The sequence below is a fragment of the Orcinus orca genome, chromosome 1 (assembly GCF_937001465.1).
Source record: "Orcinus orca chromosome 1, mOrcOrc1.1, whole genome shotgun sequence".
Lineage (NCBI taxonomy): Eukaryota > Metazoa > Chordata > Mammalia > Artiodactyla > Delphinidae > Orcinus > Orcinus orca.
Window position 1 is genome coordinate 122,900,805 of NC_064559.1, and position 26,778 is coordinate 122,927,582.

At 37.1% G+C, this 26,778-nt stretch overlaps 1 protein-coding gene across 2 annotated transcripts in view; it reads left to right on the forward strand.

Moving 5' to 3' along the window:
- Positions 1 to 26,778, forward strand: part of OLFM3 (olfactomedin 3) — a 196,488-nt gene that overhangs the window by 128,641 nt on the left and 41,069 nt on the right. The window contains exons 1-2 of one of the 2 annotated variants that reach the window (XM_004263091.3): positions 13,758 to 13,993; positions 23,373 to 23,519. In XM_004263091.3, coding sequence (XP_004263139.1) covers positions 13,865 to 13,993; positions 23,373 to 23,519 — 276 coding nt within the window. In that variant the 5' untranslated portion in view covers positions 13,758 to 13,864. Of the gene's footprint in view, positions 1 to 13,757; positions 13,994 to 23,372; positions 23,520 to 26,778 lie in introns of those variants that run through there. The other variant, XM_004263092.4, reaches the window with a different exon arrangement.

Below are 26,778 nucleotides of genomic sequence, written 5' to 3' on the forward strand. Positions count from 1 at the left end.
GATGATCTTTAAGCCATATTCTTTGATGTTCTAAATCTTTACTCCTAACCATTTGGGAATAGTATATAGTATACTGTGACGTTGCTTCCCCATCCTCTTTGGTTATATGAATGTTTCAGAAATTTTGACTGGATATCAAAACCAGGAGTTTTTGAAAAGTGCAAATACATGTTCCATTCCAAGCCCCTTGAGCAGATTTCTAATCAAGTGGGAAATCTGTATTTTCAACGGCAACAGGTGACTATGCTGAATCAGACATGTTTTCAAAGCATTGGGCTTCTAAGGTCAAAACAATGGACTCGGTCTGTGACCACCTAGAGGGGTGGGATAGGGAGGGTGGGAGGGAGATGCAAGAAGGAGGAGATATGGGGATATATGTATATGTATAGCTGATTCACTTATAAAGCAGAAACTAACACACCATTGTAAAGCAATTATACTCCAATAAAGATGTTAAAAAAAAATGGACTTGATCCCTTTATTGACTTATTAAATTTTCATGTGTTTTAGTGACTAAAGACTGGGCACTTTTAACTCAACAACAAATTTTATTATGGGAAGCTTTATGTGTGAAAGGACAGCTAAGCAATCCTACTACTAATAATAATTGTAGTAATTGCTTAGAGGACTGTGCCCAGCACTTCACATGCATTGTCTAATTTTATTAGTACAAGCTTTTTTTTTTTTTTTTTTTTTGCGGTACGCGGGCCTCTCACTGTTGTGGCCTCTCCCATTGCGGAGCACAGGCTCTGGACGTGCAGGCTCAGAGGCCATGGCTCACGGGCCTAGCCGCTCCGCGGCATGTTGGATCTTCCCGGACCGGGGCACAAACCCATGTCCCCTGCATCAGCAGGTGGACTCTTAACCACTGCGCCACCAGGGAAGCCCTAGTACAAGCTTAAGTCAACCTCTAAATACTGCTTTTGTTATTTTACTGGAGGATGTAGGGGCAAGACACTTTGATTGCTGAAATTATAGACTATCAGAAACTTAGCTATTTGAAATTAGATCAGTAAAAATGGAACAGTCCACTCTTTTTTTTTATATAAATTTATTTTTTTTATTTTTGGCTGCATTGGGTCTTCGTTGCTGCACGCGGGCTTTCTCTAATTGCAGAGAATGGGGGCTACTCTTCGTTGTGGTGCACGGACTTCTCACTGTGGTGGCTTCTCTTGTTGTGGAGCACCGGCTCTAGGCACGTGGGCTTCAGTAGTTGTGGCTCACAGGCTCACTAGTTGTGGCTTGGGGGCTCTAGAGCACAGGCTCAGTAGTTGTGGCACATGGGCTTAGTTGCTCCGCGGCATGTGGGATCTTCCCGGACCAGGGCTCGAACCTGTGTCCCCTGCATTGGCAGGCAGATTTTTAACTACTGCACCACCAGGGAAGTCCCTCAAGTCCTATTTTTAACCCTATGTCTTCCTTTGCTTGGTGAGATGCTCCATGGTTCCTCTGGTGTGCCACCTGTCTTGATGTGACAAGTTAATAAGCCTAACTCTGTTGGACTACAGATATGTCCTTGATGTTCTTTATCAGATGGGCTCATCAGTAGATATTAAAATCCTTAATTTAAAGATCAGTAAAATAAGGTTCAGAAAAGAACTTAGTCAGGATCATATAGTAAGTGACAGAACTGGGATTCCAGCCCAGGTCTATATGATTTCAAAATCCATTCTCTTAACACTATGCACACAGAGTCAGAGAATGTTAGAGCTGAAAAGGAAACTAAGGTATGCCAGACTGCTAAATTTAAATGAAAAACTAGGATTAGAATCTAGGTGTCCCTACCTCCCAACCCCCATCACATGGGTAGTTTTGTTTTCATTCAGCTGCCAATCAGCAACTTCTCAGGCTTTTCCTTTAGCTTGCACCTTTTGTGGATCCAGTATGTTCCCGGGGTTTGGGGGATACCCTGAGCCTTCACTGAGACTCTAACACTGGTAACTTCAGGCAGTACCCAGAACTCCAGATACTTCCTGATTATTCCCTCCCTGATGGATGAGAATATAACCAAATCAAACGAACACATTTCAATTTTCATAGCTGCAGAAACACAATGCATCAACCTTTCTACATAAATAGACTACTTCCCTAAAATGAGTGAATTAAGTGAAAACATCATCCTCTTCTGTTTCCACTCATCCCAATATCAGAGTACATGGGTGACCACCCATGCTAAGTCTGTAGGCAACCCTGAGTCCGTGCTACCCAAGTCCTGCCATTGTAAAGCTGCGTCAGGCAGCAACAGCCATCAAAACTCAAATATTTACAAATTATGACCACTTTTTAAATGAAACCCCTCAGATCCCACTAAAATATCCCTCACTGCCTAACAGTGGCATCCATCTTAAGCCACTGATTTTTATATATGGCAACTATCCAATGTTATTCAATGCAAATATAATGGAAGGTAATCAAAATCATGCAAATGACACATGGTTTCATGCAGTGATGGAAGTGTTGAGATAACTGCCCTGATAAAATACAAGGGGATTATTAAACAGTGCCTGGCAGATTTATATCCTTTAACAATTGAAGAGAGAAATTATGGAATGGGCTCTTTAAAAGATAATGATTTGAATATCAAAGGCCCTGAAAAAATTAGGTAACTCCTTGGAGAGTTTTGCAAAAACAAATCTCTTTATGATTGTGCTGTGAAAACAGATGACAATATTTTTTAAAACTAACCTCACACACACACACACAAAGCATCATCTATTGTTAATTCATGCTAATATATCCTCACAATTGTAAGATAATTTATTTTGTGTTCATCTTTCTTTTCCAAGATAAAATTTTAACTTTAACTTTACTTTCAAGAAATTTTAGGGCTCATTTAAACTGTATTCAATTTAAACGTCTGCTTTCTGCTAACAACCATCTCTGGATGGTGGGAACTCCTGAACCCCTTTTTTCAGTGAGAAATATGTGTGTTTGGGAATCCTCACTCTCCCTTCTCTTGCAGAGCTTGACCCTTTTTCTTTCCTTGGTTGTACCTTCTTCATCACACAGGATGTGTGTCCACACACATCAGCCCTTCACTTAGTTGGCTTCCATGGCCCCTTCTCCTCAAAGTGTGGTCTGTAGACCAGCCACTCTGACCACCTGGGAGCTTGCTCAAACTGCAGAATCTCAGGCCCTGCCCTCAACTTCTGAAGAAAAATTTACATTTTAACAAGACCCCCCCAGTGATTCATATGCACCTTAATGTTTAGCTCGATGATTCCCCAGCACTTTTTCTGCAATACTGTGTTCTGTGAAATCTAGAGTTTATTCTTGTCGGCCTCCACATCTAATAATTCACAAAATTCTATGTAAATTGCCTAGCCCATGTGTTATCCTTCCTCCGTACATCTCAGTTCTTACCGGAGCATCCAAACAGCCCCCTAACTGCTCTCCCAGCTGTCAATCTCCTCCTTACCCCTCTCCCCAGTATTTATTGCACCTTTTCTGAGTAATTTTCCCCCAAATAACAAACAAGTTAGCTATCACTCTCCTTCCTGCAACTCTTGAAAGACTAGTTTTAGTAAGATCTAATCTCCTGGGAGAGCCGCAAGCACCAGCTGGTGGTCCCTGCTACCTCTCCAATCCTATCTCCTCCCTCCCCCCAACCCCACCAGGCGCTTTTCACTGGCCCTAGTCCAAGCTACTTAGAGCTCCGTAAAGAACATGTGATCTCTGACACCTTGGTGGTACATTTTCACATGCTGTTCCTGGGGTAGAATGGCCTTTCCTTCCTGATCTACTTAGGAAATTCTACTGAATCCACCTAAACCCACAGTCTCCTGAAGCTTTTTCTATCCCACCCAAACTGAATTCATTACTAACCTGTTTATGTCCTACTACATTTTGTACAAATTACATAGCACATTATATTGAAATTATTTTATATGTGTTTTTCTCTCTTGTTTCTGAGATCCTAAATGAGTGAATTTTATTAATCTTTGATCTCTAGCATTTAGAGTTTAGCATATAAAGGATGATCAATAAACCCCTATTGAATGCATAAGTAATTCACCATGAAACACACGTTGCTCCTCAAATAATTCTAAATGCAATTTTTATAGAAAAATACTAACTTATACATGTAGTTTGATATTACTAAGTATATTATTGAAAGGAAAACTATTTAAGAAAGGACACATTTTTTATCATGGGCATGTTTCTGAATCACTCTTAGAAGAAAAATGAGGTGCACATGAATGATGCATTACCATTACTGAACAGTAGTTATGAGCAGTCTCCAGTTTTAAGCTCAATAACCTCTTGAAAACCTTACGACCACAGTAAGAGGTAAAACATAGCCTAAGCATGCATGCTTGAATGTTTAGAAAAGGGAACTTTTGTTTATTTTGTTTTGTTTTAAATAGTGTTGAATGAGTAGAAAGGTAAAACATAAAACTTCCAAATTTGAAGTGTAAAATACTAGAATTATTTGTGCTTAAATTGTAGCCATACAGCCTAGGCTGTTAAAAATTGGGAACACATCAGAATCACCTGGGGAGCCCTTGCAACCATACTAGTATCCTACTACAGTGCAGGACACTTAGGTGAAAGTGAAAGAGAAAAAGAAAGGAAGGAGAATAAAGGGAGGGAGAGGGAGAGAGAAGAAGGAAAGGAGGGTGGAAGAAAGGGTGGAAGATAAAAAGGAAAGAAGGTAGAGAGAGAAGGGAGAAGGAAAAGTAGGGAGGGAGGGAGGGACGGGAAGGGAAGGAGAGAGAGAGAGAGAACACACTGCAAAGACAATCTACTTTCAATAATGGCAAATATTCCAGCACTCCTCATGCTATACCCTATCTGCATACATTTTACCAGACACTTGACAAGAAGCATCTATACTAGAATTAAATTTTCAGCCATATGCTTTATGACTCATATTATATGTAAATATTAGAATTCAAACTACCCCCTGTTGACATGTGCATGTAATTTTAAGTACAATTTTCTTGATAATGCAAGGTCCTTCAAGAGCTTTGATATTTCTATTTACCTCTCTTCCTTCTCAAGGAAAATGCTGTTTTCACAATAATGTTCATTTTTTCTATTCTCTTTTTTCACTCAATAGCCCTATATTATTATGATTTAAGTAAATATCATGATTTTATTTTATTAATTGGAAGAGAGGTAAAAATGTACTAGGACAAATGATGCATATTGACAAAGGAAGGGCTGAAGAATATAATTCTCTACTCTTTGAAGCACTGCACAAAATTCCTTATGACTTAAATTTTATTTTATTTTTGGGTCCATAGTAAACTACACTTCCATTTCCCTGAGTTAAAAATTAAGAGAATTAAGAGCTAAACTTTTAAAACCAGCTCAAGCACTACCTTTTTCCTGACCATTTCACCAGAAGATACCAATCTCCTTTTCTTTTAATCCTCCACTGTATCTCTATAAGATTGGAACTATTCAGTTCATATGTACATATTTGTTTATAGTCTGTTACATTCTCAGATTGATAAATTACCCAAAATATGAGGCTGTACCACATTAATCTTGCATTTTTCAGTATTGTACTGTTCCTGGCCCAAAGAATGTACTTAATAAATGTTTAACAGATCAATGCCTTTAAAAGTCAATGAGAGAATAATGACATACTTCTGCTTATGTTTTTCTAACAGAAAATAATACATAATTAAGCTGGGAAATGAGAGAACAAAAAATATTAGGAAGCAGAAAAAAATCATCTATTTAACTTCAATAACAAGAGATAACCTTTGTCAACAGTTTTCCTTTACTTATCCATGTCAAGTTCATATATATGTCATTAGGCCCCTTTCAGATGAGTATTCACAAAGGGAGCTGTTTGTAAGTCAAGTTACTTCTGTCCTCCTAAAACTGTTTTTATAAGGTCAGTAGTTCTTAAATGTGTTGAAACAAAAAAGGACAAGCAAATGAGGTAATGAGCTTGTACAGCTTCATCTATGTGATGGTTATTTTAATGACCTGGCCTTAACTGTTTTTCCAACCCCCTTTTATAAAACTACATAACTCTCACGACTCTTTCAATGACGAAGCTTGCCTGACTTGTTTCAAGTCCAGATCTTTAGACATTTATGTTTAACTATGTTTGTCTGCTAGAGCTTTCTTTCAAATCACAAAACAACTTTGACTACACATACTGATGAGGGGACAATGCTGACAAATAAGTAGCTAATGCTGCTACGTACAAATTAACTCTGCAGAGCTCCTGCTGTTTATGTGAATTTGTTAAAAAGCAAGCTACAAATGTAATCTTCTTTTATACTTTGATGTTTGGGGTTATTTACTACTACCAGAATTTTGGTTCCTGCTAAACATACATTTCAACTTTCAAGAGGGAGATAAGTTTTATGAAACAACTTACAACAACCTTTCAGAAAACTGCACATTTCAAGATCCAATTTTATTCTTTCACGCTACCACTGAAACAGTCTTCTTTCTGATCACCAGGCAATTTTCCAACCTCTTTGAGATTTCTCTTTCTAAACAATTTCTTCCAGAAAAGCTTTTGGCAATAATTTAACATTTGTCTGCCCTGGTGAGTTGGGTGAATTAGAAAAACCTTAAAATAGATTCCAATGAAAATGAAGCAGGGACTGAACACTTACCTGAGTCAGTGACTCCCTGACCTGGCTCTGTCACATTCAAAGATAAACTCAATAAGTAAGACACATTACTTTTAATTTTTGTGCTCAGCTTTAAGTATTCATTTACTGAGAGCATGCAATGACTGCAATGCTTCCCCCAAATAATTCCAATTATTTAAAAAAGATTAAACTTGAAATAAATAGTTGCTATAATACTGTTATTGCATGTGTTTTGTGTGTGTGTGTGTGTGCACATATGTGTGTGCATAATACTTAAAAGCATACTTAGAATGTGACAGTTGAGGTTCAAATACTGAACTTGCCCTTAATTAGCTGTGTGACCTAGGCTAGCTTACTTAACTTCTCAGTGCCTCAGTTCCTCATCTATAAGCTGGTTATAGTAACAATACCAACCTCATAGGGTCTGTGTGAGAATTAAATGAATTCATACAAATAAAGCTCTAAGAACAGTGCCAGGCAGACAGGCTTAAATAAGTGGCTCCTCAAGGCTGGCCTGTGGGATGGGTATGCTTTAGACCCTTTCTAGGATACTGCTGTCAGCCAATCCCTATGAACCAAGCATACTGGAATCAAGAATATTTTACCCTTTTAAAACTCTTAAAGCTAAACCTTTACATTGGTAATTTATACAAAATTTGATGATCTTCACTTCCTTATTGCTAACAATTTCTATCTCTATTCTCTCTTCTATAAATATGGGGAAAAGATACATAAACTTCTTTTGCACTAGAGTAATGATGACAAATATTGATGGAGAACTCCTTGTTTGCCAAATCTTGTGATAAGGGCTTTATATGTAGATGTTTATTTCATCCTCACAAATTCCTAAGGAATCAGGTTCTCTTGTTATCCCCGATTCACACATAGGGAAATCGAGGCTCTGGGAGGTCACACAGCCAGCTGTCCAGTAGTGTCAGAGCAGAAAGCGAGGAGGGGCTTGTGTAACTGCAAAGATCGAAGCTGAGCTCTTAAGTATGGCACTATATCATGGAAGGGACTATATAGGAAATTCAATTTAATCTCTTCATTTCCCAGCTGAACGACCCAGAACAAGGCAATGACTAAGTGATGCAAAATTTAAGTCTTTTGCCTTACAGTCTGAGGGTCTCTCTGTCACACCACTTTGCATCCTCCTTTCCTCTAGCCTAATCCTGGATTTATATTTTTTCACTTCTTCAAGTTTGAGTAGAAAGTCAGAGTTAAAAAAAAAAACAAAAAACCATGTTTGCCCTGAATATATTCCTCCCGCACACATCCATTTTTTTCTCCTTTGAAGTAGCAACAAAAGCTGCCAACAGAGGATCCCCCGGGTTTATAGAGCATCAGTCGGCTTCTCAGATGAAGGCAAAGATGAGAAGACAGAAATCCCTCCTTTAGAGAATTTTGCTAATGTTTTTCACTCAATACATTCTTTCTTTAGTGAACACTTTTAAGACAACCCTGAAACCTCAAGGCAAGAATGGCAAAGCACTGAATTCTAGGAGCTACAGGTGGTCCCTAATTGATTGCCAGGAGCCAAATGAAAGGAAGTTGAGTGAATGGACACTCAGATCTCCATCTTCTCCAATTCATTTTATTTAAACTCATCCTTTCCATAGCCTACATTCCCTTCCATCCTCCCCTATGTTATTGGAGGCAAACTTCATTAGCCAAAGGCAAGGGGAGAAGAGTGCTTTCATGTATTTATTCAGGGTTCCAGTGACTTGAGGCTTATCAAGAGAAGTCAAAATAAGAGACACAGTACTTCTTGGCTTAGACCAAAAGTGCTTGCATTCTAAATATCAAATTTGGAAGGAAAAAGCATTCTTAACTTTTAAGTTTACACTATCTTTTTACTCAGGTATACGTTCATCATGTACACGTAACAACACACATGCAAAATGCAACAATATTACACTGGCTCATTTTGCAACAAAGGGGGGAGGCTCTATTTTAATTTTTGCATTTAAAATGGTCTCCATTTTACAATGAGGGAAGTTCAGGAACAAAACAATAATATATTAATTTATGCATTAATTTAATACTTACTGATAACCTATGTACTAGGTATTCTCCTAGGCATAGAGAATACCCCAGTGAACAAAACAGGCAACGTTCCTGCTTTCATGGAACTTTATTTCTAGTGGATAAAACAAATAACAAGATGAATAATTAAAATATATACGATCCTAACCTGTGATAAGTTCTAAGGAGAAAAAATGTAAACCAGCAAAAGACAACATGAAATGATCAGATGAAAAGTGTAGAAATTTGAGATAGTGTGGTCAGCAAAGATCTTATGAGAAAGTGATCTTTGAATTAAAACAAAAAGGAAGTGTGAAGACATTTGAGAGACTGGAAGCCCTGAGGTGGAAAATTATCTTGCATCTCTGAAGAACCAGAGTGACTCCAGTGAAGGGAAGGGTTATAAGAAATGAGATCAGAGAAATAAGAGGAAGCCAGATCATGCAGAACCTTATGGTTCATGCCAAATATTCTCACTTTTACCAGGAGTGAAATGGGAATCTATTAAAGAGTTTTAAGAAGAGGAATAACATAATCTGACTTACAATTTAACAGAATCACTCTTGGGGGTTCAAAAAAGGACTGACGTGGTACAAGGTCAATTAGCAGTGGCTCTTGCAATAAACCAGATGAGAGATGATGATGACTTTGGAGCAGCATAGTGGCAGTGAGAGTGGTGTAAAATGGCTGAATGCTGGGTATATTTTGAAAGTAGAGATGAAAAGACCTGATGATGAAACTGATAAGAGATGCGAAAAGAAAAGGTTAAGGTTGAAATCTAACTTTTCAACCATGGAATTGAAATGAAGAAGACTATAGGAATGGTTGCATGTATATAATTTTTTGGTTTATTTCTTTTGTTTTGTTTTGTTTGCTGGAGATGGGAAAGGCATATCAGAAGCTCATTTTTTTTTTACATGTTCAATTTAAGACGTCTATTAACCATCCAAGTGGAGATGTCAAGTAGATAATTGGATATACAGGACTGAATTGATAGGAGAGGTCTGCGAGGAAGAAATGAATTTGGGAGTCATTAGCATATAGATGAGGAAGAATCGACAAAAGAGACTGAGAAAGATAAGTCAGAACGTAAAAGGAAAACTAGGTGGATGTGGTATCCTTGAACACAAGTGAAGAAATTATTTCAGGAAGGATAAAGTAAAAGTCTGATGAATGCTGTTCATAGGTCAGGAAAGTTGAGGACTGAGAATTGACTGCTGGATTTAGCAACATGGTATCATTGGTAGCCTTGATAAAAGTCGTATCAGTGGAGTAGAGAAATGTGAACAAAACCTTGATTAGGGAAAGAGAAATTGAAGATGGTGAGTATAGACAACTCTCAGGAAGGTATGCTGCAAAGGGACAGTGAGTGATAGGGGAAATAAATGGAGAGAAAATAGGATCAGGAAACTGCTGTCTACCTGTTTGTATTTAAAATGAGTGATATAAGTGGGTGTTTATATCCTGCTGTGAATGGCCCATTAAAGTGGGAAGATTTATTGATCTCAGTAAGAGAGGAAAGGATTAAGAGAGCTGTCATTGAATTGATGAGATGGATGTGATCTAGGGCAGTCTACTCAAAGGTGGTCCAAGAATGGCAGACTGTCAGAAGTGCAAATTATTTGGCCCTGTGCTAGAGCTAATAAGTCAGACTCTCAGGGTGGGACAAAGGAATCTGGGTCTTATCAAGCTCTCCTAGTAATTCCTATGCATGATAGTCTGAAAGGCACTGATCTAGTGCAGAGTGGGGGAATCAACCTTACCTAGGAACACAAACAATTTATGTGTGGAACAGGAGAAAAGGTAGAGTCATGTGGGCACAGGTGAGGTAGGTGGGTAGGTAGAGTAATGGGACCTTATGGAAGTTCTCTTGTAATTGCTTTGACTTCTCAGTGAAGGAAGAAGCAAGAACCTCAGTCCTTTTTCTCTATTTTGAGTTGGACTATTAGTTCCAGAGACCCAGAATGACTTTGTGTCACTCAGCAAAGTTGTATTATTCTCTTCATCCTCTGTGACTGAGTACGAAGTTAGCATAAACTTTAAGCCTCTTCCTCTACTTTATGCCACTCTTCCTATTTTTCCTCCTTGCTAGCAAGGGTCTACTTTGTTTTTTCGAGAGGTCACTTTGGTTCACCTATTCTTTTAGTCAAGCTAGGTTCCCCAGAAAACAACACACACACCTACCATACCGGTAGTCCCCAGACTAGCAAGTGTACTGAGTACCAAAGCAATGTTAAACTTTCGTGCTCCAGATCAAAGAAAAATAAAATTCCAATGACAGCACATGCCAATATTACATAAGATTACCTATAAGTCTTTCTTGGTCATTAATTATTTGCTTACTGATTATTTACTATATAGGTTTATCATGAAATCACTCTGGGTAATAAAAAGTCTACCATAAAATATCTAATGAATAAATATATTAATCAATAACTTCCTCTCCCACACTTCTCACATCTATTCAATCACTATCGATTTCACCCCAATTCTTTACGGCATCCATCCTTTTGAGCTCCACTAACAGTTTCTTTTTCTAGGCCCTCGTCATCTCTTGCCTAAACTATGAGAATACGCTCTTAAGTTATGTTCCTGTCTCTGATATGCTTTGCTGTTCCTACAACCCCCATCAGCCTATCCTGCATCATGAAAATGCCAATGTAATAATTTCAGACATAAAACTAATGACTTCACAGTCTTGCTTAAAATTCTTGAATTGCATCCAAGATAATATCCAAACATCTTTGGCTGACCGTGAAGCCCTGGGAGTTGGTAACTGCTAGTATTTCCAGCCTTGTCTCTTGCTACTTTACTCCATCAACATTCACACCATGCTTGTGGGACTTCTGTAACCACTGGGTTTCTTGCCCTGAACACAGGTTGCTACATCCACATAGAAAAATCAGCTTCCCCATCTGCAAACAAGAACCCAACTTATAAAATGGAAATTAAAAGCAATTTACTAGATTATGAGAGCAATGTAAACTAATTAACCTTTTACAAATCATAGCTATTTTATTTCCCATAACTAACAATCATTATAATGTAAGCTTTTCTATTTCAATGTGTGCCATTTAAATGTTTTTTTTTTAAACCACACATTATAGCTTTTACATTGTTCATAAACATCATCAAATCATAAACTTTCACTGTTGTTCTCTTTCAGTTCTTCAGTGCAGGTATTTGCATCTCTGGGAAATTGCAAGAAGCTTTCCATTTATACTGTATTTTTCTTTATTTCTTCATTTCTTTTTAATTTGCAAATAAGAGTACTGGTTTCCCCTGACATTCATGTTATATTCTTCTAAAGAAGCTATTATTTTGTTGATTGATAGCTCATTAATAAGTATAATTACCATCTGCCATGTGGCATCTTAAATTATCCAGTAATTACATTTATATTAGTTTTCAATTTTGGAAGCTAAGCTCTTAAAAGAGACTCTTCTCCTTTATTCAAGTCAGGTAGAGTTCCTGGTAATTTTTCAAACAACTAGATTTGTATGTCCACTTTACTTTTTGTTACTGCCACATTGTAATAATAATGTAAAATTTAACAGTCCTTTCTATGAATGCTGTTATTTAATACTAAGTTTAATATATAAACTATGGTGCTTTTATGTTAAATTTTGCATATGATACGATTTTTGAAAAAGACAAAAATACCTAATATTTGGTTTTCTGGGCACTGTGGTTAAAAAATAAGGGTCAGCTGAAATCATCTGGATGTATTCTGAAAGAAAAAATGTAGCCTGGATTTCAAGGTAATATATGCAAGGAAGATTTGAGGAGTCTCAGTATTCACCCCAGTTTAAAGCTGTTTTGAAGAATAAAGGCACACACACCTTTATAAATATATATGTCTTTCAATTTTATTAAAGATATTCTCTTTATTTCTCCTGCCAAAACTGTTTAAGGAAAATGCATATCTTTCCAGATACAAACAATTCCAGAATTCTCCTAAGGAATCAAAACAGTATTTTTTTCCTTTTCATATGATTCTTTTTCACTTAATTTTCATTCACCCACATTTCCCTTCATGTCTTCTCTCTGTATTTTTATTTTAAACCACATATATTATATAAGACAAGAGCCTCTGATTTATTCCATTTGGGACCTGAGATTTGGATGTGGACAATTTTGCAGTATTTGTAAAAAGAATATAATAAAATTACCCATAAGCCGCAAATTCAATATATACATTTGCCGTCAGAATTCTAATAAACAGATCATTGAATTTCACAGCTGGAAGGAGCCTTGGAGAGCAGGGAGTCCACCCCCCACATATCGCAGGAAAAAAAAAAGTGAAGCCAAGGAGTTTTAATTCACTGGCCAGTCACTCAACTAACTGCAAGAGAACAAGGAGCTAGACCTCAGACTCCCTGGGGAGTCACAGAAGCCAAGTCTTGTGTTTTTTTAATGTCACATGTTCTCTCATGACATAGACTTGCGGTACTGGTCTGTCATTCTTCACAAGGTGAAAATAGAGTTAACTGAGTTTGCTGTGTGCCTGAGAAACTGCTAAGCATCCATTCGTGAAAGCAAAACTGGGAACCTATGAAATTTCTTTATCAGGAGCTTTTCTCCAAGGCTGCCTTTTCTGTCTGTTCACATGTAAGGTGCCTAGGGCAATGTCCTCCACAGGCAGTAGCTATTAATCTCTGACAATTTTTTTTAAGAGGCAACAGTGCTAATTTTAGGTTACTATATAAAAAATAATTTCTTACTCAATTATCTAATCATCTTGGATATTCTTTTCAGACTTTGCTTTCATGTTTTGTCTAAAAGCACTTTTTCCATGCTCAGAGAAATCTGTGGATATTAAATTTGGTGTTTGAAATGCGCGCTTTGACAGACCTCAATTTAAGGGTGCTATGTATTTTTATGAAGGATAAAGAGCAGCTGATTATACTGACAGAAATCCCAGAGGCAGCGAACTCTGTTGATGGTAACTGACTATATAGTGGAGCAGGAAAAGCTCTAATTTCCTCCTTCCTTCAACCTCTGCTCTAACAATTACCAGTGAAGCCCTATCAAGAATATTTTGTTTGATGATCCAGCAAGTATCTGGTAAAGGAGGAAAAGGGAAGAGCAGGGAACTTCCTGTGAGGGTGAGGGAAAGAGGTTCTGTGAGCTTTCCCTGCATGATTAGAGCTTGGGAAGTTGATCTCTTTTCATGCTGTAGATGTGGCGTGCTGCAGTCACGCCTCCCGCTGCCAGCCCAGAACCAGGATCTTAATCAGTCACTATGAAAACTCATTAGCTCCACAGCAATGAGTCTTCCACTGCTGAAGCTTGGCGCTGTGCTTAGCACCATGGCAATGATATCAAACTGGATGTCCCAAACTCTCCCATCCTTGGTAGGACTGAACACCACGAGGCTATCAACGCCAGATACCTTAGTAAGTCACTCCGGTGGGTTTGGCCGTCTTGGGAAGTAAGTGCATTAAACCAGTGGGCTTTATTTTGTAAACTGCAAAGGCTGAGATTTTGCTTCTCTATTTACAGGTCTTCTTCAACAATACAATATTTATGTGGTAACTTTAGTCATGGATGTTCCTTTAGGAACACTTTAAAGTTACATCAAAGAATAAACGAACTGCCTGAGAAATTAGCTGTGAAAGGAAATACTAGATTCATCAAATTCTTAATGAAAAGCTTTAATTTATATTGTTCTGAGGTTTTGAAGAATTCTTTCTTTTAAAATATGTTTTGTTTCTTATTATTTTACTTCTTTTAACATCTGTAAAATCCCCATAATTTTTCCTACAGAATATGCTATAGGGTATATTCTAGCTAATCTAGTTTTACTATAGCAGGTTCTTCTTTGGAATTCAATTCCTGTGACTGAAATGCATTCAGTCAGAGAAACCAACCTCTTTTAAACATAAATGAATAATAAAAAAAAAAACTCAGCAATTTAAAGCATGACCAAAAAATCCTTTAAGAGAGCTAAGAATCACGAACAGAAAACTTACTTGATAAAATCATCTCCCTGTATTGTTTAATTTTTTCATAAACTCTTCTCCTGTCACAAGTCTAACTCTGTAGTCTTCATTCATCTACGATTAGTGGCTTTTTAACCCTTCCCACATTATAACAAATGTCTTTTCTCATGGTTTATTTGGCAATACTCTAAAATATTTCAAATAAAAATGAAAACTATTGGTTCTTCAAATAGAAGCTTACAAATTCAAATAGAAGGAATAACCTGGAAAAACAATTTCCCTGCTAGCAAATAATAAGTACAGAAACAATTAGTATTCAGAGCCCTTTACCTTTTTATGTTTATCTGTTTTTTACCATTGGACTGCTCCCACAGATCAGAAAAAGTCAGATACTTAAAAGAAAAAAAAAAGCAACTCTCCATTTTGAAGATATGTTTGCAGTTACTAATAATAATTACTCTATCAATCAACGTGTAATTAACTGAGTAGAGCCAGATCAAATTAATTACATAATTTGCCAGATTAACCTGGTGCTCAGGGCAACAGCAGAGCACATGTGAGGCACACTTTGACCTGCTTTTATATTTTTACCTCCCTTGAACCACTTATGGTACCTCAGTGCCTCCATTATTGAGATTCCCCTCCTTCCCTGTATGAGGTGTGTGGCAGGAGGGTGTAAAAGACATTTGTAGTTATAAAGAAACCATGACATGGCATCAATAAGCAATCACAAAACAAAGAAATTTACATTATTTAATATTTACTGAGCCAAATTTCCTCAATGTTCAAGTACCTGGTGATTTTTAACAACTTAGTTGTTGAATTAACTCTTTCAAGAAATGAACCTAGCTAAGCAATTCATGAAAAAGCTATGTTTCAAACTTGGTACCTTGGTTCTGATATGTATAATTTCTGTGTCTACAGATATTGGTTTGGTTATTTCCTGTTTCTTGTTGATGGAGGAGAATCAACTTTCCAAAATTATGCATGATTCTTTTAGAACTTCTTGCTCTCTTATGGGTTTAAAGTAAATCCATTTTCTTTAAATTAGTAATTTAAAGAAAATGGATTTCTTCTGATTAGTAATCTGTTGGTTGAAAAATATAAAATATTGGTATGGTCTACAAATGTTCTGACACGACTGAGTCACCTTTTGAGTGACAAAAAATAAATAAAGTTCAGAAAATTTTACACTATGTTATTCACTGGAATGGAGAAATCATGTTGCAAAAGTGTGTGAGTGTGAGTGAATGAGTGTGAGTGTGCGTGCGTGCATGTTTTACAGAAGTGCCAAATATTACAGAAGTAATTTCCCCACCTTAACTATTCAAGATAATTGCTCATATCTTAGGATTCCCATGGTGAGAAATGAATGAATCTAGTTCCTACATTAAGATCATTAAATGTTAATGCTGGAAAGGATCTTAGAAACTATCCAGGCCAGTTATTTTTACACTATTTTTTGGCAGCAGTGCCATTTTTTTTTTTTAGAATTAAATCTTATGTATTACATTCAGAATAAATATTTGTTGAATGAATCTTGAGGTGGAAATCCAATATATAAAACAGGTCATGGGTCAGATAATAAATTATTGGGGGGAGGCATTTACCGTGCCTCTATCATCTGTTCCCTCCCCACATAATCAACCCCTTTCCCTGGTCAAAATGCCTCCACAGAAACCTTAGAGCTCTCAGGAGCTTAGCTGGAAATATGACTGATCTAATCCAACCTCCTCATTCTGCAAGTGGGAAGACTGACCCCAAATGTTTAAGTGACTAAAGAGATTTCCCCTCTCTGGTTAATGACAGAATCAAGGGTAGAAGCAAGTCACCTGACTGCAGTCCTGACCAGGGAAGTCATCTCACCCACCTTTGCTCTCCTTGCCCCTCTTGGTCCCTAGTGCCACACTAGTTCTCTCTGTCCATCTCAGGTGGTTTCCTATGTCCCTGGACTCCACTTTCCTTAGATGGAAGGGCTGACAGTTCCCTTCCCAGTAAGTAGAGCTATGGTGTCCAGCCCTTCTCAACTCTCTCACTCTACATTCTCATTTTAGACAGTACGAATGGTATAAGCTTGAAAGTCTGTGCTTGCAAGTCTGTATACACCCCCCCCCAAAAAATGAATGAATGAATAAATAAATAATGTAGGTCTTAAAATTTGTTTTATGAGTGTTTGTGGGATGTGCACATGGCAAAAAGTACAGATTTACACAAATATGAATATGGTCTTTCTTTAAAATGGTAGTTTCAAATAACCTTGAGAAAACAAAAATAAGAAATATAGGGTTTTAATCATTAAAGGCAATTAAATCTGTTTATGGCAGGTACCTCTGAAATAGGCAGTGTACGTCTGATTGTCTCAAAAGCTGAAACAGGTTTTTAAATTTCCAGGATATTTTTGTCAGTAAGTAGTTAAACACTGCTCCTTATTAGGGGAATAAACTCCCTCTGGCTTCTCTTAGAATCTTGAAACATCCCTTTATCCTCCTCTTTGGCCCTGTTCTCTCTCTCTCTCTCTTTCTTTCCCTCCCCTCCTAATCTATAACTGGGCCCATCTGCCTTCGGAGGAGCGGGTGTCTGCAGAGACAAAGCCTGGGCTCTGAGAAAGCTCAGGCTCCTTCTGGCATGTCTCTCTGATGCAGAGTAACTTCCCCCTGAGGCTGAGCTTCTGAGAAATCACTCACACTGTGGATTCCACACCAGGAAGAACCTGGAAAAGAATAATTAAATAAGCAGAGGACATTTAGCAGACACCAGCTGTTCTCAATCAGCCCTGCCGCTGTGGTGGGAAGAGGCCTCCAAGGGACCTGTGGGCTTCGGTGATTTGTTTTGCTACATTTTCAAATGTCTAGCCAGCTTCTCCTCATAAATAACTACTTCAATGCCTTAGTCAGTTTTAAGTTTTGGATAATGAGTAAAATACTCTGATACAAACTCTCAATACTAAGTTTCTTAACTCACCAATTTTTTTTTTTTTTTTTAGTCCTGGATGAAGATATCTGACTTCTCTGTTTTGTACCACTGTTTTTCTTCCCCAAATCCTTAGGCAATGTCTATTTTGTGAAAGACCAACTAAACAAATTAAGGAAATGGATGAAAGAACAGAATGGTAAATCTTGAAAGTCACAGAGAATGTGATAATTGCCTTTTTAGAGTAGAACTGTGGTATGGGTAAGAGAGTAGATTTACTCTTAAGTACTTAAAGCAGAAGGAGAGCAAAAGGGGGAACATTACTAAGAGAGAAGTTCAGAGCCAGTCCTTTAGCTTTCCACCGATGGAAGGGGCTGCCTATGAAGCAGGGAAATCCTTATCATGCAGAGTTCAAGCGGAAACACAAGGAGAATACATACGAGAAGTGTCACTGAGTGGAAAGACATAGGACCAGACATGACTTCTAAGTCCCTCCCAACTCTGAGTCATTATGATTTCCAGAATATGAGAAGAAGTGATCAACCAACCTGAATTTGAGGGTGTCTTCGGTTTTGTGTTTAACTGTTTGTCGTCGTTTTTACAGTTGTTTTTCTTAGAGCCTTGAGGTTGCCTTGAGTGAAGAATATACATTTCTTATTTCAGTTCCAACTAGTCTCATAAGAAATAGGAGGAAAACTGCTATGCAGTGACATCTTTATTAACACATCCTCCAGAACACAGCTTCTTTTAGTGTGGTCTGTCAACATCTCTATCATTCCTGCCCTTCTTCTCTTCACAACTAAAGTCATTAGCATACTAAACCACATTTCATTCTCTGAGACCAAACCTATCCTCAGACAGATAATTTATAAGGACTTTTCACCAGGTATCTCCTCTAAATCATCAGGTATCTCCTACTCTAAATTGAATAGGTTTTAGTAAATGGATTTTTTTCTGCTTTATTTTCCCCTACCTTGTACACCCCTTTCAGTAGCTTGACCCCTTATTCTTCTTTGCCTCAGTCTGTACTTTTATGAAATTCCCAGACATTCAGCATAAACATAAGACCTAGCAATGTTCAACCAGTTGATTCTGTCCTCTTCAAAGAATCAGAATTCTGTCCCTTTGCCTGTCCCTCCACTTGTGTCTCGCCAAGCCTTTACTGCTAATTATTCCTTTGGAGTCTCAACTGTTACTTGTTTCCACATTGTTTGGATAATGCCCTCGCTGGGTGCATCTCCTCTAAAGCGAAGTTTTTTCAACTATTGGTGAATGGACATAGGCCATCTATCTGCAATCTACCTGCAAAGGATGAACATAAAGAGCTCTGATCTGAACACTGGAGAAAATTGGTATAAGTCCCATATATAACATTTACTAAACGGGTGACTTCGGAAAACATTGCTTCAGTTCTTTGCGTTTCAGTTTCCTCGTAAATAAGATAATGTCTATTTCAAAGGGTAGTTGGTTCAAAAGAAGTGAGACTAATACAAGAGAAGGGGTTTTATAAAAAGAAAACCATGCTGAAATGCAAGATATTTTTTTAATTTTTATTTTTAACCTCAGTCTTCAGGATCTTTCTTTCCTGTTCAAAGCCCCTGACGTTCTGAGAGATTTCTCACACAGTAGCTTTGTATTTATAAAGCATAGCTCTGTAATTAAATTGTAAGCAAAAAATCCAAACTTGAAATCCAATTGTTAAAATTATCACTTTAATTCTCCTATTTAGAGCATGCTTAAATATTTCATGAGTTTTGTAATATTAAAAACTGCTAAATAGTTCATTTAGTTCTTCTAATTAACACAAAAGGTTCAAAGAGAACTGCATCAGTAATCACTGTGATCAGCAATGCTTTGGATAGCAATAAACCAAATGCACCCTCCAGGTCCAAGTAGTCAGCTTCACGGTAGTTCAGAAAATGCTATCAGAATTATCTTCATCATATATAAAAGGGAATTTCAGATAACTGGTAGTGCAGTATAGGGGTTAAACTTTCAAGCTCTGATATCAGACTGTGCAAGTGCAAATCTCAGCTCTGCTGATTACCTCCTACAAGACCTTGAGCAAGTTCCTTACTGTCTCTAAGTCTCAGTTTCCTCACCTATAAAATGGGCAGAATAACATCACCTGGTTCATAGAGTTACTGTGATATTCAAAGGCAGTAATGTATGTGAACTGCCAACTAATGGCTAGAGCACTATAAATGTTTGCTATTACTATTATATGAGTTTTATTGACACCTAAGTAACTGCTCTTTTAAGTTAAAATGAGAGCAGATCTTTTCTCATTGGTATCCAAAATCCATCTAAATATTTCTTTCCACCTGAGGTCTTAGCTGGTTTTATTTTTATCCTCTTTTCAATGCCAATATGGGTGCCATAAAAGAGAACACTAGAGACGCTCATAAAGCTTCCTTTATCACTAAACCTGACACAGAAATCTCTATCAAACCCACACAACTGTCAAGCACTCATCTTTTATACTAGCTTTTTTCTCTTTTGAGTTACCTTTTTCTTGCCAGAGAGGTAACTTGCTATAGTTGAGATCATTCAGACTAACTCTGTAGTAGATAAGGCCATGGTTCTTTTCAATAATTCTTACAAGAAGACAATTGAAAGTACAAACAAAACCGGAGTCTACTTTTATTAAGCTGACACTTCAGGAAGAATGCTAAATGAACATCAAACCCTATTCACCTTTTCTGCTTCCCTCATTCCAGAGAGCAACTGACACCCTGCCCTGACATTATAAGCTCTTTACTAGTTAGCCAAATACCTGGCAAGCGAACATCAATATTAATGATGCCAGGTTTAATAATCAGTATTTGCACTGCTGTTAAAGATATTTTAATATTATAATTGGGTGGTCCCTGCTCCTTTATACAAAAGCTAAATTTATTCTAGTGAGAAGCCTTAATTTTCTGACATATTTGAGATTTGTGTCCAATGTCAGGAAAAGCCTAGTTGAAACTGTAGAGCCTATGTCGAGATATATTCGTTCCATACTGTTACTCAGCTTAAACCTTTAATTACATCATTGAAACTACTCTGCTAAGCTGTACCTATCTCTATTCTGTAGATGATCTCTTTGCATTTTTTCTTCTTTAGTATAAAAAGATTATCTTTACGATCTTATCTGATTCTAACAATATATAATTCTAAGTACATTTTTCTGTCCCAATCATAGTCAGGCATAAATGCTAAAAAGAAGGAGTAAGGGGAATCAAAAGAAAGAAATGATAATGAATCCAATACCTCAGAAATAAAAGGCAGCATAGGACACTTCTATGAGCTATCTGAAAAAGGAGACTAAAAGATAGGTTTGGCACCATTTCCTTTTCATTACAGACTAAGGACAAGGACTGTGACGTCTTTTAGAATTTTGTGAGTTTATAATTTATAGCTTCCCCATGATTGTTGTTGGAATGCCTATAAGCACCCTATAGTAATTTTCTCTAAAGCCCTTGAAAGGAAAAAATCTGTGTGTTGGTTGATGGTATGTGATGAGCTAGGGCCTGGGAGAGAATAAGTAGGAGATTAAATCTGTTCTGCCGCAAATTACAAGACAGAAGACGCCACAGACTATGGCAGCTCTGTGGAGAGTGGTCAGGCTGGTTTAGTCCTTTTAAGAATCTGCTTCCTACCAGGCAAAGTGCTCCAGTCTAAAGGCAAACAGACCAGCCCAGTAACACTGGGCATTGTGCAAAATAGTTCTCTGCTGGGCACCATTCACCTCCATGTTCCTAGCCCCATCTCAGCCTTTCTTTCATCCTTCCTTGTTCCAGCCCCTCCAGCCTGAGTCATTAAAGACCTTCTTTTCTAGACAAAATTCATCTCCCTCTTCTCCTGATAATATAAGAAATATCTCCTTATCTGCTGATTCCCTGGAAACCATAGAGGGAAGGACAAAGACTGAAGAATTTCAGATCCCAGCTGCAGAAGTTAGTCAGAGCTTAGCTAGGAGGCCCACTGGTTTATCTGATATTTCCACAGGAAAAAGAAACTCAGATGCAAACTGGATGCTCTGTCTATGTAACACCTGTCAGGTAGGTTTTCCAATATCCATATGATTGACCTTTAAGAACGATTATCTGGATGTTCGGCATCATATTAATATGGCCATAGCACTGGAATTAAAAGCAAGATTCTACAGCTATACAGTCCAATAAGGAGGGCACTGTGGCTATTGGGCACTTGGGATGTGGCTGGTCCAAGTTGAGGTGTGCTATAAGTGTAAAATGCACACTCAATTTCAAAGAGTGTACAAAAAAGGAGAAAAAAGCAATGTAAAGTATTTCATGAATAATTTTTATGTTGAGTACATGCTGAAATGATAATATTTTGGATATACTGGGTTAAATAAAATATATTATTAAAAGTAATTTCACTTGTTTCTTTTTACTGTTTTAAACCTGCCTACTAGAAAATTTTAAATTATACACATGGCTCTCATTCTATTGGACAGTACTGCTCTGGCTTCATACATAGCTCTACTATATACAAACTGTGCATTCTTAGGCAAGTTAACTAATTTTCTCTTCTGTGAAATGGGAATAATAATTATTCCTACTTCTTAGCATCGTTCTTTGTACCCATGCATCAGCAAGTCAATGGATGTGAGCTATCCCGTGTAATAGGGTCTGACCTTGAGCAGGCAGCATTCTTCAGCCTCAGCAAACCCCAAAGAGAACTCAGTTGAGAGTCAAGCCACTGACACTCTCAGCACCTGGAATAATGAATGAGTGTCTCTCTGGGCTATGCATTAAGACATCCACAACAGCTTCTGACTGCATAGTGAAGAATGTATGCTCAAAGCAGAGTTCTTCTGAAAAATAAATAGACAAAAAATAAGTTACTTATTTTTGTACTTGACAGAATGTACTTGATATGGCAGATAGGAAGTAGCCAATATATCCTGTAGCTGGATATGGACTAATTATCGAAAAAGACATATGAAAGACAGATAATAATACTAGAAAATACACATTAAGTGCCTAAAGAATAACACAGACAATCCTTCAGAAGAGGTTGAAACCATGAGGACTGAATAAATTGAAGGTTTGTAAGAGAGGTATTCCAAGTAGGAGAACAAAATGAGTAACATACAAAGATGTGAAACAAGGTTGCACGCTTTCAGGACACAAAAAGACCAATCTGGTTGGAAAGAAGTTTCTTATAGGAAGATACAGAAAAACTAGAAACATAAATAGGAGGCAGACTGCAGGAGAACAGGAATGTCACTTTAAGATAGGGTTCTAGGGAGTTTGGGTGACAAGTGCACAAAAGTAATTTGGGAAGATCAGTTTGGTGGCCTATGCGAAAATACTATCTTTAACTCTTCTGAGACTCTATATCCTTTGCAAAACAATGCTGGTCTAATTATTTTTACCCTATATTCTCATGTGATACCTTTCCAGCTTTATTAATAATTGACCCTTCAATACATGGGAAGCTCTCTGGGAGAGGACTTTGCTTCAGAATATCACACATGAGTAATAATCAGAAAAATACATACTACTAATTACCACTTACTGTTGAGGAAGACAAGCTAACAGAGCCTGTGTAGAAAGATTGGTGATATGTGACTAAGTATTGAATATTTAGTGGATACTTCTAAAGCTGCATTAAATTGTCCAAATATGACAGAAAGCATTAGGAAGTGGTGTAGGATCAATAAATAGTTAATAATATGGAATAAAAAGAAAAAGAAAGATTCTCCTTCTGAGCACTGAAAAGGAAGGTATAACTGAACGAAGCTGTGCTGCCTATGTGAATTATTTAATCTCTTTCTTTTTAACTTTAGAGAATAAAATCACAAACTTTAAATATCAAAAAATAACATGCTTTGCTTACAATTATACAAACCCACACTCTTTCTCTCTTTGTCTGTGTTTTCTGTGTTTTGTGCTATTGATTTCCTCAGACTCAGATTAGTCCCAAAGAAGGGTGGCAGGTATACAGCTCAGCACAGGATCCTGATGGACGATGCATTTGCACAGTGGTTGCTCCAGAACAAAACCTGTGCTCCCGGGATGCCAAAAGCAGGCAGCTTCGCCAGCTGCTGGAAAAGGTAGGTGTCCTCTGTCCCCTGTGAATATTTTTACTGAAATATACTATTCTTTGAAAAAGAAATTATGGGAAGGCAGGTAATGGTGAGGAGGGTTCTTCCAATTTTTGTACCCCTTCTCAAATAAACACTTTCCCCTTCCTTTAAAGTAGTACCTCAAGATTCCTGTTCTGTTGTTCTATTTAGATGACTTTTACTTTTCCCAATTTTGCCTTAAGACTGGTTTTCTGTCATATTTCTTAACATCTAGTCTATCTCTCCTTAAGAAGAAAATAGTATGAAATGTTATTTCAATGACAGAAATTCAGCCTCAACTTTCAGGATCACACTAGGCTCTTTGAGCTCATACTTTTCGATCTCATTAACAATCTTGCAGGGAAGTTAAAATAATGGCATACAATATGCAAGCTATCTGGACAGATAATGAATAATTCCAAGTATTTAACATCATTTTCTAAGTCATTCCTTTGAACATTAAGTTCTTCAATTTCATTCAATAGCATTCTCTCCATATAATTTACTTAAGCTGGATCCATAACAATCAAATGCAGAATGCCCTTGATTTATTCTTTCACAGATGAAAGTCATCTCATGAAAGGTTATTTATGTTTAGTTTAGGGAGGGAAAAAAAACAGTGAATGGTTCTTTCAATTTTCCTCATTCACACTTCCACTGTGTTGGCCTCTGAATATAGTTGGACAGCTGGGGTGGCCAGAGTGATGGAAGGATGACAACGTATTTGAATTTTAAATATCTTCAGGGATAATAAGATAAATTAGGTAGTATGTGTTTTTAGAGGATATCATGCTCAACAATTCACTCTGTGCAATATCCTTTCCATGATCATCTACACAATTATAGCACTGAATAGGAAGCTTTAACAGAAAATTAAGAGAAGCTAGAAAAATGAAAGCACTGAATTTGTTAATACAGACATCCCTAGTTTATGCAATTTTAAGTCTAGCTACAGTAATTCTCTTCCACTGCCATATAATTAAAATAACTTTCCTCAGTGTACATTACTTGGAAGTATAACGATGCCCTAAGATTTTAAGAAGACTTTTTTTTCATATTTTCATACAGAGATTAGTCTGCTTTTTCTGCCCTTGCCCTTGGAGTCAGCATCACCTGTTTGCTCTCTCTTCTTAAGTCTCTTTTTTAAAAAGATCCAGTCTTCCCTGCTCCTTCAATATCTGTCCCCTAAACAAGAGCAAATGTAACTGTCATTCAAGTTAATGACCCCAGCTAACATGCCTCTCAACTGTTAAAACTGTTCATGACATATGAACTACGATTATTCTTCTCTTCATAGATTTTCTTTATATCTATGAAAAAGTTCAAACATATAGTTTAATATTGTTTGGTTACTAGGGAAATAAATTATGTTGGTAAAAAGATTTCATCTTTTAAATCCAATTTTCCTTTTCTATTAACTTGTATTTCCTCTCAGATTACTAACTTTTTACTCCATCTTCTTTTCTATGCAAAAATATCTTCTTTCTACATCAACTATGATGAGAAACATTTTCTTAGACTCGATAATCTTATTTCTGTTACTATTTTCAGTACAGCATTGCATACACACACCCACACATAGACTTGGACATTTCTTCAAAAATCAGCTGAAAAATTCAAATGAACTATGAATGTCAGAAAGTGGATATTATTCTCTTCATGTCCAGAGGGAAATGTATTCCAGAGCTATGATAAAACCAGGAATTAGTAAAGGATGAATAAGGTATGAAAAGTACAACTAAGGGGATTGATTGAAGCAATCGTTGAAGTTTATATGACCATACCATCCAATAGGCAATTTGTTTACCGTTTTAACGAAATTCTAGAAAATCACACCTTTAAAAATGCAGCTGTATATCACAGGGAGATCAGCTCGGTGCACTCTGACCACCTAGAGGGGTGGGATAGGGAGGGTGGGAGGGAGACGCAAGAGGGAGAGATATGGGGATATATGTATATGTATAGCTGATTCACTTTGTTATACAGCAGCAACTAACACAACAATGTAAAGCAGTTATACTCCAATAAAGATGTTTTAAAAAAATGCATCAATACCTAAATGACAAAAAACAAAATTTATTAACAAAATCAAGGTCACCACAGGTTAGATCAATCAAATTCGCCATCTGGTAGTGTTATGGAAACAGAGGAATAATAAATTGTGTGTACTATTTAGAGTGGCCTGAAGGAAGTAAGTAGCACTGGTTTGCTGCACTGACCCAAAGAAAAAAACATCTGAAAGCAGCATTCCTTATGCAGACTGAGCCAGTCCCTTGCTGGCTTCTCTATAGTTTTACAAATATCCAAGGTACCAGATGGCAAATAGGAGTGTGACCGTTAAGCAGCCCATTTCATTATTAACTAAAGGATTGATTTATTCTACAGTAAGGGAATATTCTTATTGAGAATAATATTAATAACAATAGTTCCCATCTATTGTATTGTATCTGCTCCATTCAAACCTTATAGCAGAGGTTGTTGCCCTTCTAAGTTTACATAAAAGGAAACGTGTTTTTTGAGGCTAAAAAACTTATCAATGTCACTCAACCAGTAGACTGTGGAGCCATACCAGATCAACTTTGCATTTTCTCAACACTATGCCAGTGTCATTCAAAATGCCACTGGTGGTACCCACACTTATTTAACTGATGCTCTGTCAAATATTTTGAATAAGTATTTATACTACTGAATATTAGAAAAATTACAATTGGTTTCACAATACATCAGGTCTTAGTGTACACAAACTAAAATTTTTCACTTAAAAAAAATGCTTGTCTGTTAGCTATGTAGCATCTCTGTACAGGCCCGCATTGTCTAGGTCAATATTTCCTAAACTGTGATTTTTGGAATAGGATGCTGATGACATCCTCCAATAAAATAATTTTAAGAAACATGGTACATGATACTTAACTCTTGAAGATTTCCGTCACATGGTTTAATACTAAAGGTTCTGTGAAGACCTACAGTAAAGAAATCCCTGTTTATTTTTGTTAATCCCAACGCTATCCAAGCATACTGAACTGTAGGGCTTCTTTTTTTCAAGTGGCCTCCACACTAATTATAAATGAGAGTGAAAATCTAAGTTAATTTGTGTTTAAGTTCAGAAAGGCCTCAGACGTTTTATTTATACAAAGAACCAAGGTAAATAAAGAGTTCAAAAAATTATCAGTGAAGAGTAACAATGAGCTTGCCACACTATGTAGACAGTCTACCCAGGGGCATGTGTAGACAGCTGAATAGCAGGACA